This window comes from Archocentrus centrarchus, chromosome 13 (assembly GCF_007364275.1).
Source record: "Archocentrus centrarchus isolate MPI-CPG fArcCen1 chromosome 13, fArcCen1, whole genome shotgun sequence".
In the NCBI taxonomy this organism is placed as follows: domain Eukaryota; kingdom Metazoa; phylum Chordata; class Actinopteri; order Cichliformes; family Cichlidae; genus Archocentrus; species Archocentrus centrarchus.
Genome location: NC_044358.1, coordinates 20,465,470 through 20,487,067, shown reverse-complemented (window position 1 = coordinate 20,487,067; position 21,598 = coordinate 20,465,470). Strand labels below are relative to the sequence as shown.

The 21,598-nt window shown below is 39.3% G+C and overlaps 1 protein-coding gene across 20 annotated transcripts in view; it reads left to right on the top strand.

Annotated features, from left to right (window-relative positions):
* The window catches only part of ncam1b (neural cell adhesion molecule 1b), a 76,264-nt gene extending 58,228 nt beyond the window's left edge, over positions 1-18,036 (top strand). For 3 of the 20 annotated variants that reach the window (XM_030743938.1, XM_030743936.1, XM_030743935.1), the window contains 13 exons: positions 96-283; positions 652-748; positions 2,144-2,314; positions 3,490-3,618; positions 4,275-4,289; positions 4,871-4,903; positions 5,635-5,637; positions 7,405-7,529; positions 8,124-8,304; positions 10,714-10,912; positions 12,988-13,104; positions 13,863-14,972; positions 17,615-18,036. In XM_030743938.1, coding sequence (XP_030599798.1) covers positions 96-283; positions 652-748; positions 2,144-2,314; positions 3,490-3,618; positions 4,275-4,289; positions 4,871-4,903; positions 5,635-5,637; positions 7,405-7,529; positions 8,124-8,304; positions 10,714-10,912; positions 12,988-13,104; positions 13,863-14,972; positions 17,615-17,729 — 2,483 coding nt within the window. In that variant the 3' untranslated portion in view covers positions 17,730-18,036. Of the gene's footprint in view, positions 1-95; positions 284-651; positions 749-2,143; positions 2,315-3,489; positions 3,619-4,274; positions 4,290-4,870; positions 4,904-5,634; positions 5,638-7,404; positions 7,530-8,123; positions 8,305-9,370; positions 10,386-10,713; positions 10,913-12,987; positions 13,105-13,862; positions 14,973-17,614 lie in introns of those variants that run through there. The other 17 variants (XM_030743954.1, XM_030743952.1, XM_030743950.1 and 14 more) reach the window with 10 other exon arrangements.
* The last annotated feature ends 3,562 nt before the right edge of the window (positions 18,037-21,598 follow it).

Below are 21,598 nucleotides of genomic sequence, written 5' to 3'. Positions count from 1 at the left end.
TCATTTTTTAAAAAAACAGCACTGCAAGTCGATCAACTGAACTGTTGATCAAAATCTGAAATGGTTTGCAATCTGAATCCATTTTTATTTCCTAGATACGCCTAAGATAATCGGCACAGTGGCAGTGTATACCTGGGAGGGAAATCCTGCCAATATCAGCTGTGAGGTCAAGGCTCATCCCAGTGATGTCTCCATTGTGTGGCTGAGAGATGGACTGCAGCTCCCCAACTCAAACACCACCAACATTAAAATCTTCAGAATTCCCTCAGCCAGCTACCTGCAGGTGCGAACACTCGTGTCACACTACGACTTAATCCCTCTTCCCATGTCTCTAATTAATGTACACATACATACAGCTCTTCTGTGTGCAGAAACACACACACACACACACACGCTAAACCCCATGTGTTATCAAGATTTCATGAGCGCAGACTTGATGTGTAGGGTTTTCTTTCAGCTTCATTGTGGGAAAAAAATCTGATGAATAATTCAGCAGCAGGAGAGCTCACAGCAACAAATAAAAATAGGCTACTCTAATGGACAAACAAAAAGGTCACCTTCAGTGTTTGACACACAAGTTAGTTCATCTGTTTTGGTACACTGCCCTTCATATATTTACTGCTTTATTTTTTTTTTTTTCCCCTCCTCCAGATAACCCCCGAGTCTGAAAATGACTTTGGAAGCTATAACTGCACTGCTTCAAATGAGATGGGCACAGAGTCCAAGGAGTTCCTGCTCATTCAGGCTGGTCAGCAGCGATGCTGTGATTCAAAATCCGTTCTTAGTTTGCATTTAGAGTGTTTGTGCCAGTAGTTTCAGCATAATTACAATTTGAAAATAATAAACCTTATGCATGAATATGATTCAGTAACAGTGTAAAACATTAAGGAAAAGTTATCAGTAGGCCAGTTTCACTGCAGCACATGGGAGGGTTTTTTTTGGGCAGTTGCATTAGACCAAAACTTCCACCACAATGTGAGATTACACAGAACGGTGTTTGTTTAACCTGTGTAACCTACAGGACATGACATAATGTAATGTTCCTACGCTCTGGTTGTTCCAGATCTAAGCTGTACATGTAGTGCAGTGTTTGCGCTGTTTGTAATAAGAAGTAAAAGATTTTTTTTTAGTTTTGTTTCCCACAAGGTACAGCATTTTATTAACACGGGCCTGTACCATAGACTTATGAGACAGACGTACCATTAAGCAAATGGAACAAAGCAGAGAGATAATGCCACTCTTAAGCCACAATCAGAAGTGAATTAATTGAAAACACTACATTCTTCACTCAGAGACGAACATGGGCAACCACAGTAATTACAGTGTGCCTTTTAATTTAGAAGATCAAAGTGATGCAATACAAAACTGCTCACACTAGAGTTTGAGAGTTCAGAACAGCCACCATTACTCAGACATGGACAATCTCAGTAGGTTAAATACTTTTAAATAATGTAATTTCCTTTCAAATAAGGCTTGCATTGGTGGGTGAAGCAGAGTAAACTTTTTTAACAAAGGGAGACTATAAATGAAGAACTGTCTAATCATTGTGTACATCACAGGATGCACTTTTTTTAATTTCTGAACTTTAATCAAAGTACAATTACAAAAGTCTTTGAACTAGTTTCCGCATGTTCTTCAATTTTAATATTTACATTTAAAGATTAGGCTTTGTTTAGCTGACTGCAAGGTCTTTGAATGCATAAAATCTCCTTTTCCAATTTAAAGTTTTATCAAACTCGACAGTCTCTCAGAAGTTTGGGGTTTTTCTTATATCCGGCCAGCCACTTACGGTAATACTTTTTAGTGTTTTTCTTTTTGCAATTATCATCTTTAGGGCTGACTTGGGAATGGCTTGTTCTTGAATCAGTTACTCATAAGGAGCGTTTAAATGTTTTTTCTTCCTTTTTATTTTCTGATATGATGTCAAGAGTTTACAGCATTCAATAGAAGAGAAACAGACTTCCTGTCATGATAAATCACAGATTTCTTACAAAGATGAAGCAGTTTTAAGATGCAGTGTGGGGCTATTAGGAGCTATGGGCTCAGCCTGTTACTATAGTGGAACAATGGAGTCTGACAGTACTGGTGTGTTGCAATCTTAGAGTTTTTATTGTAACTGCACTGCATTTTTCTCCCCACTCAGAGGTTCCATCAGCTCCGTCCATCGTGGAGGTGAGGCCGTTCTCCACCACAGCACTGATCCAGTTTATGGAGCCTGAATCCACTGGAGGCGTTCCTGTCCTCAAATACAGAGCTCAGTGGAGGATGCGGGGCAGAGGCAGCTGGGTGCAGAAAGTCTACGAAGTCCAAGATGGTAAAAACACACAAAAACATGATAACAATCATGATTGTGATTTTTTTTTTTAATTTAAATATCTAAATACAGTTAAAAGTAGATAGAAATACATATGAATATTTTTTAAATTTTGTTAATTATGAACATTTATTTTCATATTTTCTCTTTTGAATAAATGTAAAAATCTGAAAAGATGACCTGTATTAAAGGAAGGCTCATTTCTATATAACAGCTTATTATTTCATATGCAAAGAGATTAAAAAAATACCCCCAAAAAACAGAATATTTTTCTTTGACAATTATTATTATGCAGCCTTATGAGCCAGAACTGCTTGATTTCAAAGATCAGGATAAAACAAGCTAGTACTGGCCGTTTAATGCTGGCGTATTAATACCATAACAGAAACTAATGCACAAGGATCAACTGGTATCAGCCAAATCTAGCTTGTCTAACATAAATTTATAGCACATTTGTATCACAACATAGGGAGGGAGAGGAGGGACTGAAGCAGCCGCGAGCACTGAAGACATCTCGCCAGGTTTCAGTTTCACACAGACTGGGATTAGACTTCCCATACGAAACTGAATTATGTCTTCAGGAACACCTTCATGTCTGCACTTAGAGCCTCGGTTTGTTTTGGGGTTTTTTTGGTTACAGATGCAGCAGTAAAATCTTGGTGTTCCTACAAAGTGGCACAAAAGGCATGAAAACTGGCTGTGTTTCCTCTTCTGTACTTAGAAAAGAGGAAACTTTGCTAGATTTCGTTCAACCTGTAGAAACATGGCAATTCAAAATGATGAAATCAAGGTCAAACTAGGAAAACTCACTAACACAATAAATGACAACAACACAGACACAGGGAAGTCTACTATGGCACAGTGTGGTAGAGCAGCTGCCATATATAAAAGTTATTATCCCAGAATTGATCATTACATTTAAGCTGACAGTGCAGGATATAAAACAGCTATCATTTCTATTTCTGTGTATGTCTAGCTTTAGACCAAATCTAAATATATTAATCAGTTGTTTAAACAATGTTGGAATGAAATGAGGATTGAGCTAATCAGTGCTTGCTTGTGCAGGAATTAATTACGCCTATATTGTTGGAACAGGAGATGTGTTTGTTTTAGTGCGCACCAAAATTATCAAGGTGTTTTCAACAGGGATTGCACTGCCTCTGATATTGTAACAGGCTCCGCTGGTGAGGTAACAATCACAGGCCTGAAGCCAGACTCCAGCTACGAAGTGAAGTTGTCAGCCGTCAACGGCAAGGGCGAAGGTGAAAGCTGCCCCGCTGTGTTCTTGAAGACGGAGCCTGTTCGTAAGTGGCGCATGTTGCAGTTTACAGCACACCGTAAAGCTTTTAGGAGACCTTTCTGACCTCTTGCCTTCACAAACATATGACCTGAAGTGTCTCTGTAAAACCTCATTGAAGAGTAGAGTCAGTCCTAAGACTTTTTGGAAGATGTCACAAAAGCTTCCACCTTTCACTTTTCATTCCTTGTTTGTCTTTTTAAAATACCTTTTTCTTCTACAGGAAGCAACTCCCTGACCTTCTTGCTTTTATTTGATTTTCCAGTTCATGAAATACTTCCATCATAACCAAATCTTCCTTATTTTACACATGAAAGTACATGCTGGTTTCGTCACATACGTATCACTTAGATTCATCTGCACAGTTGCTTCAAAGCTCATGTTTTATAGCACTGTTTCAAGCCCATTATGTCATGATTTACTTGCAAACCATGTGATTCCGTGCCTCTGTAGGCATCAGGCCTGCAGTGAATCCTCACATTAGTTAGTTTTTAGCGCCCTCTGTTGTTTGGAGATGGATGTTTTCTTGGGGGGCATGCTGGTCCTTTTTAAGGGTATGAGTTTATATTATCTAAATGCTGATCATTTTTCATTTTTATTTTATAATTTTTAATCACTCATTTTTTTTTCATCATTTGCTCTTCTGTCTGTTGTATCCATCAGGCCACAGTTACAAAAGTAAGTGATTCACCTCCTCTGCTTAGTTCATTTTTCACTTATGTCTCAGTTACATCTTTGTTGGTTTAAATTAAATTAAAAAAAAAAATACAATGGTAGCTTTTACATATGTATGTTTTTTTATATTTAAAGGAGATTTTGGGTCATTACTATTGAATGACAAAGACAAAAATCTCTTTTTATTTATTTTTTTAAAGAATGAAGGCCACAAATAAAGGCCGCATAATTTACATTTTGTCTCATTTTGTCATTTGATTTGATTTTGAACAAAGGTGAAATAGGTTTAGTGAAATATTTCCATAAAATACCATAAAAAAAAAGAAAAGAAAAGAAAAGAAGAAAATCACTTCAAGCTATTTAGACAGTAAAGTGCCCTTTCATTTTCATGTAGACTGGCTCTGTCTCCTTACCCTAAATGTGGAAATCATTTCCTAAAATGATTTGTTTTTCCTTCCGTTTTTGGAGCAATCTGAGAGAAATGTGTCTTCCTGAATTCTTCAGTGAAGTGTTATTAGAGATTCAGGTGGTCATTTGTGCACACAAGTGATTCTGATTGCCTTTCTCCTCTTTTATGTCCCTAGACGGCATTTTTCATTTTTTCACTGAAGACACAGGTTTGTTCTATAGTGGGGATAATAGAAGATTAGCTTTTACCACTGTAGCTGTTTCTTACCCAGCAGAATAACCCATCACCCCTACTGATTAGCAGTGTTTGTAATACCGCTCAAGTATTTCAAAAGGTGTGTAGTTTTGTTTTGTTTTTTTTCTAGAAACTGTGACCTTAAATGTCATGACCATCAATGCAAAGTCCTCTGTCTGTTACATAGACAGGTTTTTAATTTTACTTGCGTCCCATGAGTTTACAGCTGATTTATCGCATTATTATTAATATAACTTTTGATGTGCAGCCTGTGAATTAATTGGCTTAATGCAAGTATTAAGGTCAACGCCAAATCTCTGCATTTCAAAAGCTGCACATTTTCTCTCTGGCTTCAGCTGTTTGGTGCAGTTTGGGAATGTTTACACTTGGATTAGGCCCATCAGCAGTGATTAATCAGTTAGCTGCAAATTGTCGAGAGCATAAAGCCGCTAGATGTCTTCTGCACTTTTTCCTCATTTAGAACCCAAACAGAGGAATCCCTGTGCAGTCTGTCAGCATGTGATTCTTTATCTTTCAGTTTTGGTTTGCCTCTGGGTCATTTCAATTTTCTGTCCTGTACCTGTGTTTTATTGTCTGATATGTCTTTCATGCTCTTCCCCCTCTTTCAACCACTCATGTGTCATTTTATGTCTCTGCAACTGTTATTTGGCTTGCATGTTGCCGATGATTCCCTCCACTGTTCAGAAGGTAACTTTCCGTTGCAGATTCCTGACAGACGATTCCTAACTTGAACTAAAGAATTCAGCAAATAAAACAGCACATAGGTTGCTTCTCTGCAGTCATGTAATACATTAAATCAGTCATCTAGACATTTGCCTGAGCAGGATAAATGAGAATGTAGAGAATGAGAATCTATTTATTGTTTAAATAAGAGTCAGCAGTGTTTAATGTTAGCTTCCCTTACATAGTATTGATAGCCTGTCACCTGAGGGATGTTACCTCTTTACTTATAGGATGTATCGCTATAAATCAAGTGTAATAAACATAGTCAGTATCCTCTAGCCAATCCACAAAATACTCCTCCTTGCAGCGGTATGCACTGGTATATATTTTCTATATTGTTTATCATGTTTAACCATAGCCTGAGGCTTGATCACCTTAACATTAACTGACTTTATCTAAACCCGAACGCCTAACCACTGTGCACACTTTTCTTGCTGCTTGTTTGTAAGTGCATAAAACCTTTAGAGCTTCAATAATTTGTTGATTAATGAAATAACTGAGACAAAACTAATCAGCAGCTGTGTTCAGTGTTCCAGCGTAATCATTTCCAGCAAATTTCAACATTTTCTTAGTAAACTGAAATTCTCTGAGTTTTAGACTGTTGTTTAGGCAAGACCTTTGACATTACCTTGGACTCTGGGAACTTGTGACAGACATTTATGAATGCAAACCATTCCTGAAATTTGGCCTGGTAGTTGCCAAAGATGCAGCATCAATCGCTTACCTCTGCCTCAGCTCTTGCCTAGATGGGGGTGGGGGGGGGGAATCAGCTACAGCTAGTTGTGTGCCAGGGATACTGAGGGCTTCACTTTGGACAAAAAGGCTCAAACACTAGAATAAATATTTAAATGACTAAAATCTGGTGGTAATTCCAGTTTGAGTAGTTCAAGAAACAAATGTATCCTGTTACAGGATTGAATGTCTTAAGATGTTTAAGAATCAAAAATGACATCTAATGTTGAATTAAAAATCAGGTAGCCTACATTTGATGCGAATGTATAAATTCAGTGGTTTCATCTTATGCAAAGAATTTTGTTTTTCTTTTGATTTAAGTGGAAAAAAAATCTTAGACCTTTATGCGCTTCAACAGGTCCCATAAACTCTACCCTCTCAGCAATGGACAAGAACAGACAGCAGTTAGAAAAATTAATTTGTCATCTGGTACATTTTTATTAAAGGTACTTGTTGTGTTTATATATTCACTGCTTAATTAAATGGTGATTATGGGTTTAAGCAGACAGGACATAGCTTAGTGTATCCTGAGCAAGTTGCATGCCAGTAGTTATTTTTTACAGGCAAACCCTGTTATTGTGCTATAAAATGGAATAAGTATTTCACTTAATGATGGCTAACTCTTTAGCCTGAAGCCTTGTGTGACACTGGTGCACTGTCAGTCAGCAATTTTTTATGGCAATTGAATGTCAGTCAGCAACAGCATTAACGCACAGCAACTCTGATGAATCAGATAAGCATGTGGCTGTGTGTCATTTGCTAATTAGTAACACAAGCCATCTTGAGGCAAGCGCTTAAGGGAGGTTAAGTGACCTACAGTAAAAGGTCAACAACAAGGAGAGTTTCAAATTTTGGACTCTAATGAAGGCTTTCTTCTTCCTTATTTCAAAATTGTAAAGGTGGGCTGACTGAACTCTGCCAAAGAAATAACCCTCTAGCTCGCCATATCTTTGAAATGAGCCGTTAAATGACCTCCATCTTGCTCCTGTGTCCCTCTAGGGAATCCTAATCCTCCTAAACTTGAAGGGGCACTTCAACATAAAGGCAACTCCCTCAGAGTCAGCTGGATCAAGCAGGATGATGGCGGCTCTCCCATCTTACATTATCTTCTCCGTTATAAGCCAGTGAGTATGGGGATTAGAAAACAATTCCTTCTCAGCTAAGGCACCTGCTTTGATAACTGTTTAATTTAATCATTTACACAAAATGATGCAATATTCTGTGAACATTTGCTGCTTTACATAGTCTTAGGACTGCTTTTTTTGTGGGTTCTAAGATGTTATGTGCATTTTTCACTATTTCATATGCCAAAAAGAAATCAGTAACTCTTGAATGAGTACTTAATCATCAGTGAAAGTAGTAATTAAGTAGCAGCTCTAATAACAGTTCTACCAAATCCCTGTAGTTTCAAAAGCACTGCAAACTAAAATTGTAATTCTGTTTTTTTCAAACTGTCTCGTTAGGGCGGAAATTAGAATTTAACAACTAATTTGTTGACAGAAAACTGAAAAATGGCAACTATTCTAATAATGGATAAATTCCGTTCATGCCAAACAGACAAAAATTTTGATTAGTCAGTGCACTTGAAGGTGCTTCTGGAGCAATTTGAAAGCACGCTTGGATATTTCACCTTTATAAGTCCAATTGATAAATCAACAGTAATTTCACTGATAAAAGTTGCAGCCCTGAATACACTGTATTTATCGGTGTGTCTTTAGGTGCAGTCGTCAGAGTGGAAACCAGAAATCCGATTGCCCAGTTCCAGTGATTATGTGGTTCTCAGTGGGTTGGACTGGGACACAGAGTACAAAATCTATGTGGTGGCAGAGAATCAGAAGGGCAAGTCTCAGCCAGCAACCATGTCCTTCAGGACGTCATCAGAGCCAGAGGCTATCCCAGGTACCGTGCCATCCCCCCTCCCGGTTACTCACACTAAAGTGGAACTAAACAGCCAGAAAACTGAGGAGCCAAACTCAAACCTGAAAACCAGAGCGGCATGTTCTATTTTTAAATCTGGAGCGCTGACGGGTGAATGACAACTAAATAAATCTATAGAAAAAATAAATAGATTTTGTGGACGGCGGTGAGCCAAAAATGATTTTCCGGCTGAATTTTCTCACTTTAAAGTTTTGACAGCCCTCACTAAATGAGCTTGAGTTTGTGCTTCCAGAGCTGACACACACACACACACACACACACACACACACACACACACACACACACACACACACTTTGCACAGAGGATGAAATGATCTCCTCTGACTGCCTGTAGCTTTGTTTACCGTTAATGTGGATAGTTTGTCTCTGTCTGGTTGGAGCTTTCAAAATGACCCTCAATAACCACTGATTAACATGTATGTTGAGGTCTTAACTGCAGCTGAAGGTTCTTTACTAACTGTGCAGAAACCTACACAGCCTGTCAAATTCTCTTTAGGTGATAGACACACTCGAGTACTTCACTGAAACATCACAGCAGGCCATTATGTTTCCTCTCACTTTTTTCCTAATTCATTCTCTAAACTAAAGCATTTTCCACTCACCCACCACTGAGTCACCATCTAGTTGACATGGTGTAGTTTTCCTCTTTTGTGCTGTGCTTTTGCTTTGATGTGTTGCTGTTTTCCCCCTTCTTCAATACAAGAAATCAGTTTCTTTTTTTTTCTTTTTTTTTTTTTTTCCACTTTTGATTTTCAGACCTGACACATTTTCACTTTCTCTCTTCCTCTGTTTTCCCCGCCCTTCTCTTTTTTCCCCCCCTCTTTGTTATCTTTCATTTTTCCCCCCTTCCTTTAATATCTTTACCCCTTCTCTCTTTATCCCCTCTCTCTCTCTCTCTCTCTCTCTCTTTCAATGTTCCTGCTTTCTTGCCTGGTCCTGGACATTGGTGTGGTGGACCACGTGAACATTTTCGTCCCGACCTGTGTGCATTTTGGTGTGGTCTGGGTTGTGCTGTTCCCACCCACAGCCACTCAGAGCTGCTCATCTGTGACATACACTTTGGTATCACTCATCTTGTCCCTCATCACTGTTCTCCTGCTCTCATAGTTTCCGTGGGAAAATTCACACCATAACTGTAGAGGAGAGCTTGCCTTCTCTCTGGTCTGGCTGTCTCTGTGGACACTTTCACTCCTTACAACGGACTTTGTCCATGACAGATGTGTGTCTGTCATGGGTGAGGAAATGAGTGCCGTGTTGTTTCAGAACAGACCAGACAGACGTATTGAACCAAAGGCAGTGGAAATCCTCCGCCTCCCACAGTTTCATACTGCTCAGCATTAGCACTGCTAGTCATCAGCACTAGACAAGAGAGACAGAGAGGAGCGCCAGTTTACAGTGATGAACAATAGTGGATTTTTTTTTTTTTTTTTTTAAATAGCTTTAGAACAGAGTGAAAGCTGACTGCTGGACCTGTGTGTTTACATAAACACTGTATTATATTGTTTAATAGCTTACAAAGTTCTGCATATGTAAAGATTTGTAACGTTAATATTTACACTATTAAGGACATAAACTGGAAAAAACAAATGTTTGTAATGTTTATATTGGCACAGATTGACAAACCATATAAAGAATTATCAAAAGTCAACTTATTTTTGTGCATATTACTAAGACAAATGTCCAGATATTCCTCAGGCATGTAATGTTTATTAAGTGTCATCAGCAATAGTTGTTTTTATACATAAATAATTGGAGGGTGCTTCACTCAGATGTATAGATCTTCTTTACTTGTTAATTATTGGTATCTGCAGAGTTAATTGTAATATATGTAACAGAAAATATATTTTAGAGAAATTTCTGCTATAATTAAAGTGGATATTACATAAACGGTGAACATATATCACAGCTGTTTTGTAAACTCTGGGAAAAGCCTGACATTCATTTTCTGTCCACAAGCTACCCCACATGTCTGGGTAACTAGCAGCACATTGTATGCTTTGGTTTGCTCTTCATTCTACTACCAAATAAATGGGTTGAATATATATTTATATATATATATATATTTTTTTTTTACGCACAGCTGCATGCATATAAATTCTTCAGCATGCCTTATATTTAGAAATGAAGTCATATCAATAATTAAACACAAAGTCTGTGACAGCACAGTCTATGCAAACACAACACACAGCATCTAAAATCATGCTGAGCCAACTAGAACCTATCAGTGCTCATAGCAGGTGAGTTGTTTCTGTTTTATGGAAGCATTTGTGGTTACAGTAGCATATCAGCACTTATAGTTGTTCATGATTTCTGTAAAAATGTGTCCTGCTACTTTAGTTCAGCGTGCTTTTCTCGTGTCTTGTTTGGCAGATTTAAGTGAGGAGTCTCCACTCTCCATGGGCGTCATGCTCTGGGCAGGAATCCTCGTTGTAGTATTTGTACTCCTGCTGCTGGCTGTGGATGTCACCTGTTACTTTGTCAACAAATGTGGCCTCATCATGTGTCTCTGTGGCAAATCAGGCACAGGGACAAAAGGGCACAACTTGGAGGAGGGCAAGGCAGCTTTCATGTGAGTATCAGAGATTTACATACATGTCATATATTTCTTTTAAAGTGGCTGAAATCAAGATGTCGTTATAGGACAAAATGCATCTTTCGCACCACACATCATATAATTTATGTTAAAAGTAAAAAAGATGGAACTATAAGGATTGTTCCAACTCAATATATTTACAAGTGAAATATTGTTATTTTATTAGCTTCTGATAGCTTTTCATATAGACAGCATTTTATGCCTCACCATTTTGGTGTTTATGGTTTACAGCTTTTCTCTACTGGTTCTGTTTTGATCTCAATCTTCCAGACTGGACACCAGTCTGTGAAGAAGCTCTGACATGCTAAGTGTATACAGCTTAATCAGCACCAAACAACTGAAAGGACCAAGCAACTAGCTTGTGAAAAAACAAACTATATAAACAATCTATGTAGCTTTTGGTTCTTAAAAGCAAAGCCAATGTTGAGGAAAGCATCTTAAATGTGCATTATTTTCAATGGCCAGCAGGGGGGTAAGTCATCTGTTGTAAAAAGAAGTCTTAATAGAGGTCAATGGGAAAATGACCCCTTTGCTCCCTTTCTTTATGACAGTCACTCAACCTTTTCTTGAGGAGTTCATAATGTCAGTTGCTACTTTTAAGTCATAACATGTTAAATTTAATGGTAAATTAAGGTACCCATTAGAGTCAAAAATGATGCCATAGCGGCATATGCTTTAGCACAAGCCTGCCTTGTGATTGAGAAACCAAGGGGCACTGCAGGCTCATACTTCTCAGTCAGATCCCTGACAGGATGACATGAAGAGCAAACAGTGGATAGAAATGACAGATGTGGTTACATATTGTTTGGCAAAGTATGTGATGCCAATTCAAATGTTGGGAAAATGGGGCTTTTAGCAGCTGGTTGAAAAGCTCGACCGAACTTATAACATCCCAGGTGACAATACTGTGAAGCTCCTGAAGAGTTACAAGGTTAAGTTACTCTAGTTATTGTTAAAGTAAAGTGTTTAGCAGTTATGTTAGACTTTTGCTGAAAATTTCTAGGAAAAAACCCTATTTAGGCTGCTTTTGTGCTTACATTTGTCTTAAAGTTGTGTCACTACTATTGCACTATAATGCCACGGCTCCTGGCATCTTGTGGCAACAGATTCATACTTCAAATTAGGTAGTCTGTTATCAATGACAGTAGCTCATTGGGAAAGAAGGATGGAAAATGCCTTTCATTTTGTTTGCACTAATAAATATTGCTGCCTGCAAGCTGCAATCACCGATAAAACCTTGTGCGGTATTTTTTTTTCTGTATTGTCAGAAATATTACTGCTGATTTCCTTGAAATATTTATATAATTGGCAAAAAAAGAAATAAAAAGGTTTATGCAGGTTTGTGTAATAAGAAAAACAAAATTAAGATGATTCTTTGTAGACAGTGTGTTGAAGAGGTTTTATTTTTCTGTTTCTGTCTACAACCTGTTCTCATTTATCTTTTGTTTGCATGTGAAATAAGCCTGCATCAGCCTAGTGTAACTGTACTTCCTACATTTCCCAGAAGGCCTTTCAGGAATGAACACTGAAGATGATTAAGAATTTTAGCTGAAGGTTTTTATTTTAGTTCTGGGCTGCTGTATCTGGATATATAAGGGGGAAGTGTCTGTAATTAAACAATAACAGAGAATGCCTCTTGAGCAAAATAAACATGTCTTATGACTGAGGTGTATTATTACGGTCTAATCAGTCAGTATCTGAAGAACAGGAAGAATACATGAATCAATGAAATGGCCCCACAGGTGAGATGAAGTTCTCCTTCAGTGAAACTATTGAAGATGTTCAGTTTAAGTGAAGCACTCAATGAATGATTTAATGTGTACAAAAAGGTAGTTTTGAATCAGTTTGAGTGGGATGTTGCATTATTTATTCAGTTGTTACATTTCATAACTGCAGCTCCATGAAAGCGCAGCCAGCTGGATGACTTCACATTACTTTATAAACTTGAAAATGGATGAGGACTGTGGGCCATCTGCTGCTTTTGAATCATCCTTTCTTACTGGCCATTTGGCCAAAAACAGCAGCTTACCAAGATTGTCTCTGTCTTACAGGAAAGATGAGTCCAAAGAGCCGATAGTGGAAGTCAGAACAGAGGATGAGTGCTCAGCCAATCATAACGCAGCAGGACCCATAGAGCCTAATGAAACCACACCTCTCACAGAGCCAGAGTAAGTAAACGCTGACAAACAGCACACATCCTTTTAACCGCCCAAGTCTAAGCTGTTGTACACTGCACTCCACTTTTAAGAATAATACATTTATTCAACAGGATGAAATTTGACACTTTGCATTTCTTTTTATAAAAAAAAAAGTTGAGGTCATTCTTGAGTGGAGTCCATTGGACTGTGTTGCTTTTCTGTTTTTATTCCCTAACAAAGGGAATTGCTGTATTTTGTGTTTCTTCTCCAGCATTTGGAGATTTTCCGTCTCATTATATGAAGGTTGAAGCAATACCAGTCAAATAAGCGCTAAAGGCTTTAGTCGTCTCAAGTGTGGTCAACTCATGAAGCCATTTGACAACTTCAGCAAGCCATCTCATATCAGCAGTCTGGAAAAAAAGTAGATTATGCAGTATGAGATTGCCACTGGTACTGTTTAACCCTAATAGGTGGTTCTTTGTGGTGCTATAGTTTTCTGCTGGAAGGCTGATGCCTTTTTACTACATTAGTTTTCCTAGTCAGTGTACTCCATGTTGGTGTGTGTATGGGATGTATCCTTTAATGTTCACTCACAGCATGATGCCCCCTTTTTCTTTTTTCTCACTAGGCTTAAAAGTTGCTGTTTTTTTAGTTGCTTTGTCTATGTTTGTGTGAATTTCTAAAGCCAACTAATCCCTCTGCATGCTCTCGTCCGGGCCACCCCTCCTCTTGTCACAGTCACCCTGGTGTCTAGTCTGTGTGTCTCTGTTCTCTCCCTGCTCTCTCAGGAAGGCGGCTTACACTGCTGCTCTGGCACTGGACACCCTCTCCTCCGTAGCCACCAACTCTGACACAGCCACTGCAACAATTGATCCCGGTCAGGACAGCCCCTCTAGTGAGACCACTACCCTCACTTGTAGCCTGTCTACCCCGGCCAACGAACCCTCACCCACCCCTGTCCCAGCTCCGGCCCCGACTCCAGAATCGAACACGGCCCTGCCAAGTTCTCTCGTCTCCACAGCTGCTGTTGAAGCTAAAATGGCGCCGTTAATAGAACAAAGAGGAAGCGACACCCCAGAAGAACAGGAGAAATTAAACACTCCTCCTTGCACCCCTGAACAGATCAAACCTCAAAAATCTGGGACACCAATACCACCGAAGCGTAGACACTCTCCTAAACTTGCCGCTCTAAATGCTAAAAGTAGTCCCCCTGTTTCTCCCCTCGCTGTCTCTCCTGCATCTTCCTCTCCCACTGTAGAGAAGAAACCTGCCCCAAGCCCACCAGTCACCAAGCCTCCCACACAGCCAAACACTGTAGCCTTAAATGCAGAGCCACAAACTGCCTCAACTCTAACAAGTATTGCCCCCCCAAAACCAGACCCAGATTCAAAGCCTGCAGTCTCAGATTCCAGTGGGTGTAGCCTTACTGCCTTCAACAAAGGCAAAACTGTTGATCAAACTGTTGACAGTACCATACCCACTGCCAGAGTTGCTACTTCTAGTTCTCCTTCAGTGATCCACAGTGTTCCTGAAGACCTGGATGCTGAAATATCTGGTTCTCTAGTTTCAGGCATTCCCTCACTTTTACCTGTCACTCCTGTTCCTTCCAATCCTGTCCCTGCGACTCTTGAGGCGGTGCCATTGAATAACCTCTTCACATCGGTGTCAGACACGTATGACTTACTAACCCCTGACATAGGGCCCAAAAATGCAAGCTTAGATTTGGAGCTGCTAAATGGGACAGAAAGACCCTCAATGCCCCCCGCAGACCTCATTAGCTTAGACAGCCCGCCAGCTGCCCCCTCTCTACCCAATGGAGACGAAGCAGACCCCCCCTCAGGCCCAGTTCTACAGGCATCAGAGACTCTGGCCAAGACTGCTCCTCCTGTCAACGATGAGTACGGCTCCCTCTAGAGGTTTATCTCTGTGTGTGCGTGTGTGTGTGTGTGTGTGCGCATGTGTGCGTGCGTGTGTGTGTGTAACTTGTATACCCATTCATTCACCACCGCATCTTGCCATTGACCACACAATATAAAATATTGTAATGGTAAATTGTGGTAATGATATTGGGATAGTTATTAGCAAAATGTTGTGGATAGAGGAGTGATATGATGGTTTTGTTTGTGGTCGTTCTCCATTGTGGGGTCTCTATCTTTGCAACATTCACCACAAACGTAGTTAAGCCCCTTTCAGACAAGCAGCTCGTTACATAAATCTGGAAATTTTACATGTCATTCTCATGTCTGCGTGTGGTCAGTTACACAGAGACAAAATCATTCTTATGTATACGTTTAATAGATGAGGTTAAAGACTGCCCACACAAAATACTGTGTATATTTAAAAGCCATTTTAAACCATTATTAAAATTCTTCTGTAATTAAATTTTTATTTTAAATGTCACCAAAAAGCTGTTTGTGTTGTGTCTAACACTGGACACACGTCAGACTAGCTCACATTGGTAGTGCTAGCACCGGCAGCAGGTGAAGGTCCACACACCTGTGGTGACGCGTTGCTCCAGTCAAGTGGTTATAACGGGTTTACCCCACACAGCTTACATACAGTCATTCACTGTTTAGATCACAGGGCTGCAAGGGGTCTCACTTTCCACCTCGCTTGTTTACAGCTTTCCATCTCAGATGGAGAGACGCTTGCTGCCGTCTGCAGCACAGTTAGCGGCAGGTGGCCGCGTACCATTTTAGACCCAACAGTTAACTGCCATTGAAAAATTATTCAAATATGAACAATTAGTTCAATGAGTTAGTATTGCTGGAGCCAACTATCGAGGGCCACAATGTTTAAACATCTGTTGAACTAGTTGTGCACACTCTTTGTTACCATGGCTCCTTAAGTCGAGCCTCATATGATGCCTGTAAAACTTGCACTGAGAACCCCACTGAATAGGCCAGTGTTAAGCTGTTGGTGAGTCTTCATGTGTCAAAGTAACTGGTTTCATTCATTTTTTTTAATCATATTTTATAGTAAAATTAATATTTTGAGGTTTTGAAGAATTTAGTAAGTGATGACATCACCTTGAGTGATAGGAAAGTTTGACCTTTTACAAGAGGAATAAATAAACACAAAGTAATGGCAGGAAGCAGGCTTAAAACAACAAGCAGACCTGCAGTCTTCCTTCATGTGCTTTCAGTTTTCATTCATGCCATCTCATACAATATATTGCCAAAAGTATTCGCTCGTCTGCCTTCACACGCATATGAATTTGACATCCGATTCTTAATCCATAGGGTTTAATATGATGTCAGAATGTTGGACGAGAAGGCCTGTCCTCCAGTCTCCACTCTAATTCATCCCAAAGGTGTCCTCTGCGCCTCAGCATCCACTGACCCCTCCCTTTCATTTTACGTGGCCTACCACTTTGTGGCTGAGTTGCTGTTGCCCAATCACTTGCACTTTGGAATATTTAGTAGCGAGGAAATTTCACGAGTGGACTTGTTGCACAGGTGGCATCCTATCACAGTAACACGCTGGAATTCACTGAGCTCCTGAGAGTGACCCATTCTTTTACACGTGTTGGTAGAAGCGGTCTGCATGCCTACAGTAGGTGCTTCATTTTATACACCTGTGGCCATGGAAGTGATGGGAACACCTGAATTCAATGATTTGAGTGAGTGAATACTTTTGGCAATATAGTGAAGATGTCTCAGTGGTTATTACAACTACTTCTGGCATGCTTCCCTTCAGAAGTGACATCTCACAATTTTATAGCAATCACTGAAAATAAAATGAACTTTAATTAGCAAAATAACCATTATAAACTCATTTTTCCTACAGCAATCATATTCATTCAATTTAGCAACAAACACTTAAAAAAAACACTTAAACCCAACTCATATGTTGTACAATCAGTCACTGATTATGTCTGTCTGGAGAACAAAAAGCATTACTTTACATCTGTATAATACTACTTGAGTACCTTGAGCATTGCTCTCATGTCTAAATAAAGTCACCACAAGCAGTTAAGTCGAAGCCATCCCTTTAACAGCAGTGATACATATTCCGTGTCTGCAGTGGATCTTTGTTAATTATCAAAACATCAGGTCTCAGGCTGTTACTGTATGCCTCTGAGTGTTGCACAAGTCCTCACTAACTCTACAGCTTCTAACTGTGGTGTTTCCGTGCTCTGAGCAACTAGAAACTGTGCTAATTGCTTTAAAGATGAACATGGACATCACACACTACAAGCCTAGAGCTAATTTCCTGTCCTACCATTGTCTCTCTGTAGTAGAACTAAAGTGATTAGTAGATATTATATTTGCTGTTTCAGTTTAGGCATGCTAGTCGTTACAGGATGAAGTGTATGGGTATGTCATTATCTGTTTATTTTATCTGACTGTTGTCAAGGTGGTGAAGAGATATGTAAGAAGATCTCTAAATACGGTGTCTTCTTACATATTGGGTGAAGATGTCATTGAGAATAAATGGTTCAAACTGTTTTGAAATAAAGAGTTTGCTCAGATATTTTCTGTTCTCTTGCCCGAGACGTCCAGATTTTTAATTTTGAACTCTCTCTTTTCCACTGCAGGAAGATTTTTTCTGATGAGAAAGGCAAACTGGAGGAGGGAGGCTTACCAAACACCCTGATCTCTGCAGAACACAACAGTGTCATACACACAAATACAGCCGAGAGCAAAGCATGATGGGCCGGGGACGTCCCAGTCCTATCCCAAAACATTTTGCAGCAGCAGCATCATCATCATCATCATCATCGAGCGAGAAACACTGCAGGAGTTTTGATTTCCAGTGCCCTTATCTCCACATTTCAAAACAACAACACGCGTGTCGATTGGTTAGAGCGCACTTTGACTGTGCTTTCTTTTCTGCTCATGAAGTGTTTACTACACCCAAGGAGTCTATCTGTAGGTCATAAGAGATTTATTTTATTTTTTTATTCTTATTTTATTTAACCAGTCTGGAAGATTAAGAAAAATCTCTAATTATACAGATCGCTTGGTACATTTTATTATATATATATATATATATATATATATATATATATATATATATATATATATATATGTGACTATTATGCTTATAGTTTGGACTGCAATTGCGCAAAATTATTGGATTATTATGAGAAATGTAAATGTAAAAAAAACCTGACTATATATAGAAATTATTTTTCTTATTTTCATGTTCTACTGTTCAAATGTAAAACTTTGACTTTTTTTTGTGGTCTAGTCTCATTAAATAGCTTGTTCTGCATGTCTGACCTGCGAATGGTTGTGAAGCTTTGTTTACAAGGTTTACTGTGTCACTCTGTCTGTTACAGGGATGTTTAATCTCTCACAGATATGCTGGCATTGATTAAACATAGACTCGAGTTCAATATTTGGATTATAGCCATTTTTTTATGGTTATATGAAATCCAGGATTAACCCACAGCCAGCTGCAGGGGGAAAGAGGCTGAGAGAATCCACGGTGTGCACGATTGGATCTGAGTTAGACCATTTTGGATCAAATTAATTCAGTCTGTCACTGCCTTACCAGATCGGTAGCTAAAATTAGTCATTAATAAAATGTATTTGATTTTTTTTTTTTCTTAAAAAGGCGACTCCTTGAACACAAATGGTCACAAAAATACAAAAAAAAAAAAAAGGCAGCACAGCTGCTGATTCTCAGCTAGAGGTTGAAGAACTGTGGCTTCAGCGAATGTCTTGTGATCTTGAGCTAAATTTATTAGTTTGGGGGACGACTATGAGAGCTATAGTTTATTCCTGCCATTTACGCAGATCAAAGGTCTGGCTTCATAGTTTGAGTTGTGCGTTTGAAGCAAAAAAAAAGAAAAATTTAAAAAAGCATTTTTTTTGTACTATTTAAAAACTACAAAGATTTCGTTTCCGTTCCTGCCTGCAAGCTTGTGCACTGTGCCTGTGTGTCAATAGATTGTCTTGTCATCAGTTTCTATGATAATCTGCATAGCTTCGTCGTGAGAGATTTAGCCTATTCTTTTTATTTGATGTATTATTAGAAGAAAAAGTACGATAAATGGACTAATGTGGTCATTATAACACGTGTAGTGTACAAAACTGTCTCTGGTCACAGCACCATATTATCGCCAGCTGTAGTGAAGGAAGGCATTTTGAGCCTTGGCATGAATTCAGTCAGTACTTCATAACCTATAACTACAAGGCAGATAGACATGCCCGTGTTTGTCAGGGGGGCAAATAGTTCTCATATTGATTTAATGAGTGTTACCTTTGGGGCTTGTTCTGGCATAATTATACACATTGCTTTTATTTCTCTCCCCCAGTTGTTATTCAAGTGTTCTGTAATGTGATTTCTGAATTTATTTTTTTAAGTTTCTTTTTGTACAAAAATCACTCACCAAGAGCGACTGTTTCAGGATACCATTGGCAGGAAGCAGGGTGGTCCACCTGAGACAGATTTTTTTTTTTTTTTTTTTTTTTTTTTTAAGGGGGGGCTTTAGCTCACAGATGTAACAACACAAAAGAATGAATACAATTTTAAAGTAGGACTAAAAGGAGAGCTTTAGTCTCCTTGTTCTCCAATGCTGTCGTCAGACCACCGTGCTCCCTCGTCTCTGGACGCTCCTTTTGATTTTATTGGGTCAAGCTCAGAAAATATCAGTTGTGTACAGTCTGAGTGCTAACCCATTTACAAAATAAAACGGTTTCCAAATCTAATTTAGTCCTGGCCCATTTTGTCATTACTTTTATTCACTTTTCCGTTCTTTTTTTTTTTTCCAGCACAACTTGAATCCGAAGCGTGCAGTGACATATTTAGAACAGTAGATGGCAGAAAAAATCTATTTTTCGGATTCCCGCTTGGTTTCGTCATGTCATAGAAACACAGGACTATTTACAAAGGTTACAGTGCAAACAGGTTATGTTAGGGCTGGAAGTCCCTCGGGCTAGTGGTTCAGATGGATGAGGAACGAGTAAACACGTGTTACATAACGCACGCTTGTGCAGGAATAGTTCGGACTTCCAGTCTGGAGTGTTCGACAAAACTATGTACCAGTGAGGGCTTGATATTTTCAGCTCCCATCAGTACCTCTGATGTGATATGAACCACTGTTGTGTCAACAGAGTGTCAACAACCACTGTGACCTGGCAAGGCATCCACTTTCAGGAACCGCACCGACCCACTGTCCCCTCAATTTCAGCACCTCCCCGGAGTGCCCTGCACGCACGAACCGGGCTGATGCATAAACCCACTAAATTAATCAGTCTGCTTCTTATTTCAGGACGACAAACTAGTCCTCAGCCTGTAGCCTGTCACTAGCTCAGAAACCATGAAGATGTCTCTGACCGAAGCCTTGATGGAGAGGCGAGGAGCAGAGGGCGATCACACCAAGCCGTGACGTCGGCCCGGCGATGGTTTGCAGCCAGTGAAGTCAGCGGCGAGCAGCAGCGAGGACACAGGAAGTTAGGCGGTGGGATCTTCAAAGTAAAATTGGAAGGGCGAAGGGGCATGCTCAAAGTGCAACAGGATTTTTTTTTATACAAGTGTAGTAGTTGTACACTCCCCTCCAAAAGCATTGGAACAGTGAGGGCAGTCCCTTTATTTTTGCTGTAGACTGAAAACATTTGGGTTCGACAATAAAAGATGAATATGAGACAAAAGAGAAACATCTCAGCTTTTATTTCCAGGTATTTACATCTGGATCTAATGCACAGTTCAGAAGATAGCACCTTCTTATGAGCAAAGGTATTGGAACAGATAAACTTAAAATAGATTAAAGTGAATAAGACTTAATATTTAGTTGCAAATCCTTTGCTTGCAATAACTGCATCAAGCCCTGTGACCCACTGACATCACTAAACATTTGCATTCTTCTTTATTGATGCCTTTTCAGGCTTTCGCCGCAGCCTCTTTCAGCTTTTGTTTGTTTTGGGGGTTACTCCCTTTCACTCTCCAGATGCTAGCTTCTGAACTGTGAATCAGATCCAGATGTAAATACCTGGAAATAAAAGCTGAGATGTTATATTGTCTCATACTGATTTTTTGATGTCATACTCAAATGTTTTCAGTTTACAGCAAAAATAAAGGGATTGGTATTACTGTTCCAATACTGTTGGAGGGGCGTGTATAGAAATATTCATTTTCAAACAGGGGGTATGAAAGTCATGTTAAGTGCCATTTAGAGAGACAAAAGACAACAGCTTCTTCTTTCCATCACCCTCCACTGTCAAACTGATATTTTCAGGCTGTTTGCACTGCACAGAGACAGCTTACTTCTCACTGTATATAACGTAATCTACTTCTTTATCCATGTCACATGCTATTACTTATGCACAAAAATTTGCAGTACCCGTATACAAACTACAGTGTAAAACCTTTACAATTTAAGTGAACTGAATCGTTATTGGCCATTGATATCTGGATTTGTTTAAAACACCAGCAGGAGCATTTAAAAGTTCTGCTGGTCCAGATGAAGATCATATGTTTAGTGTGTAAAATTAGCAGGTAAATATATGCAGGGGAGTAAAGAGTGGCATTTTCAGCTCAAATGTAGAGAGGTTTAGACATTTTTTAGACTTCT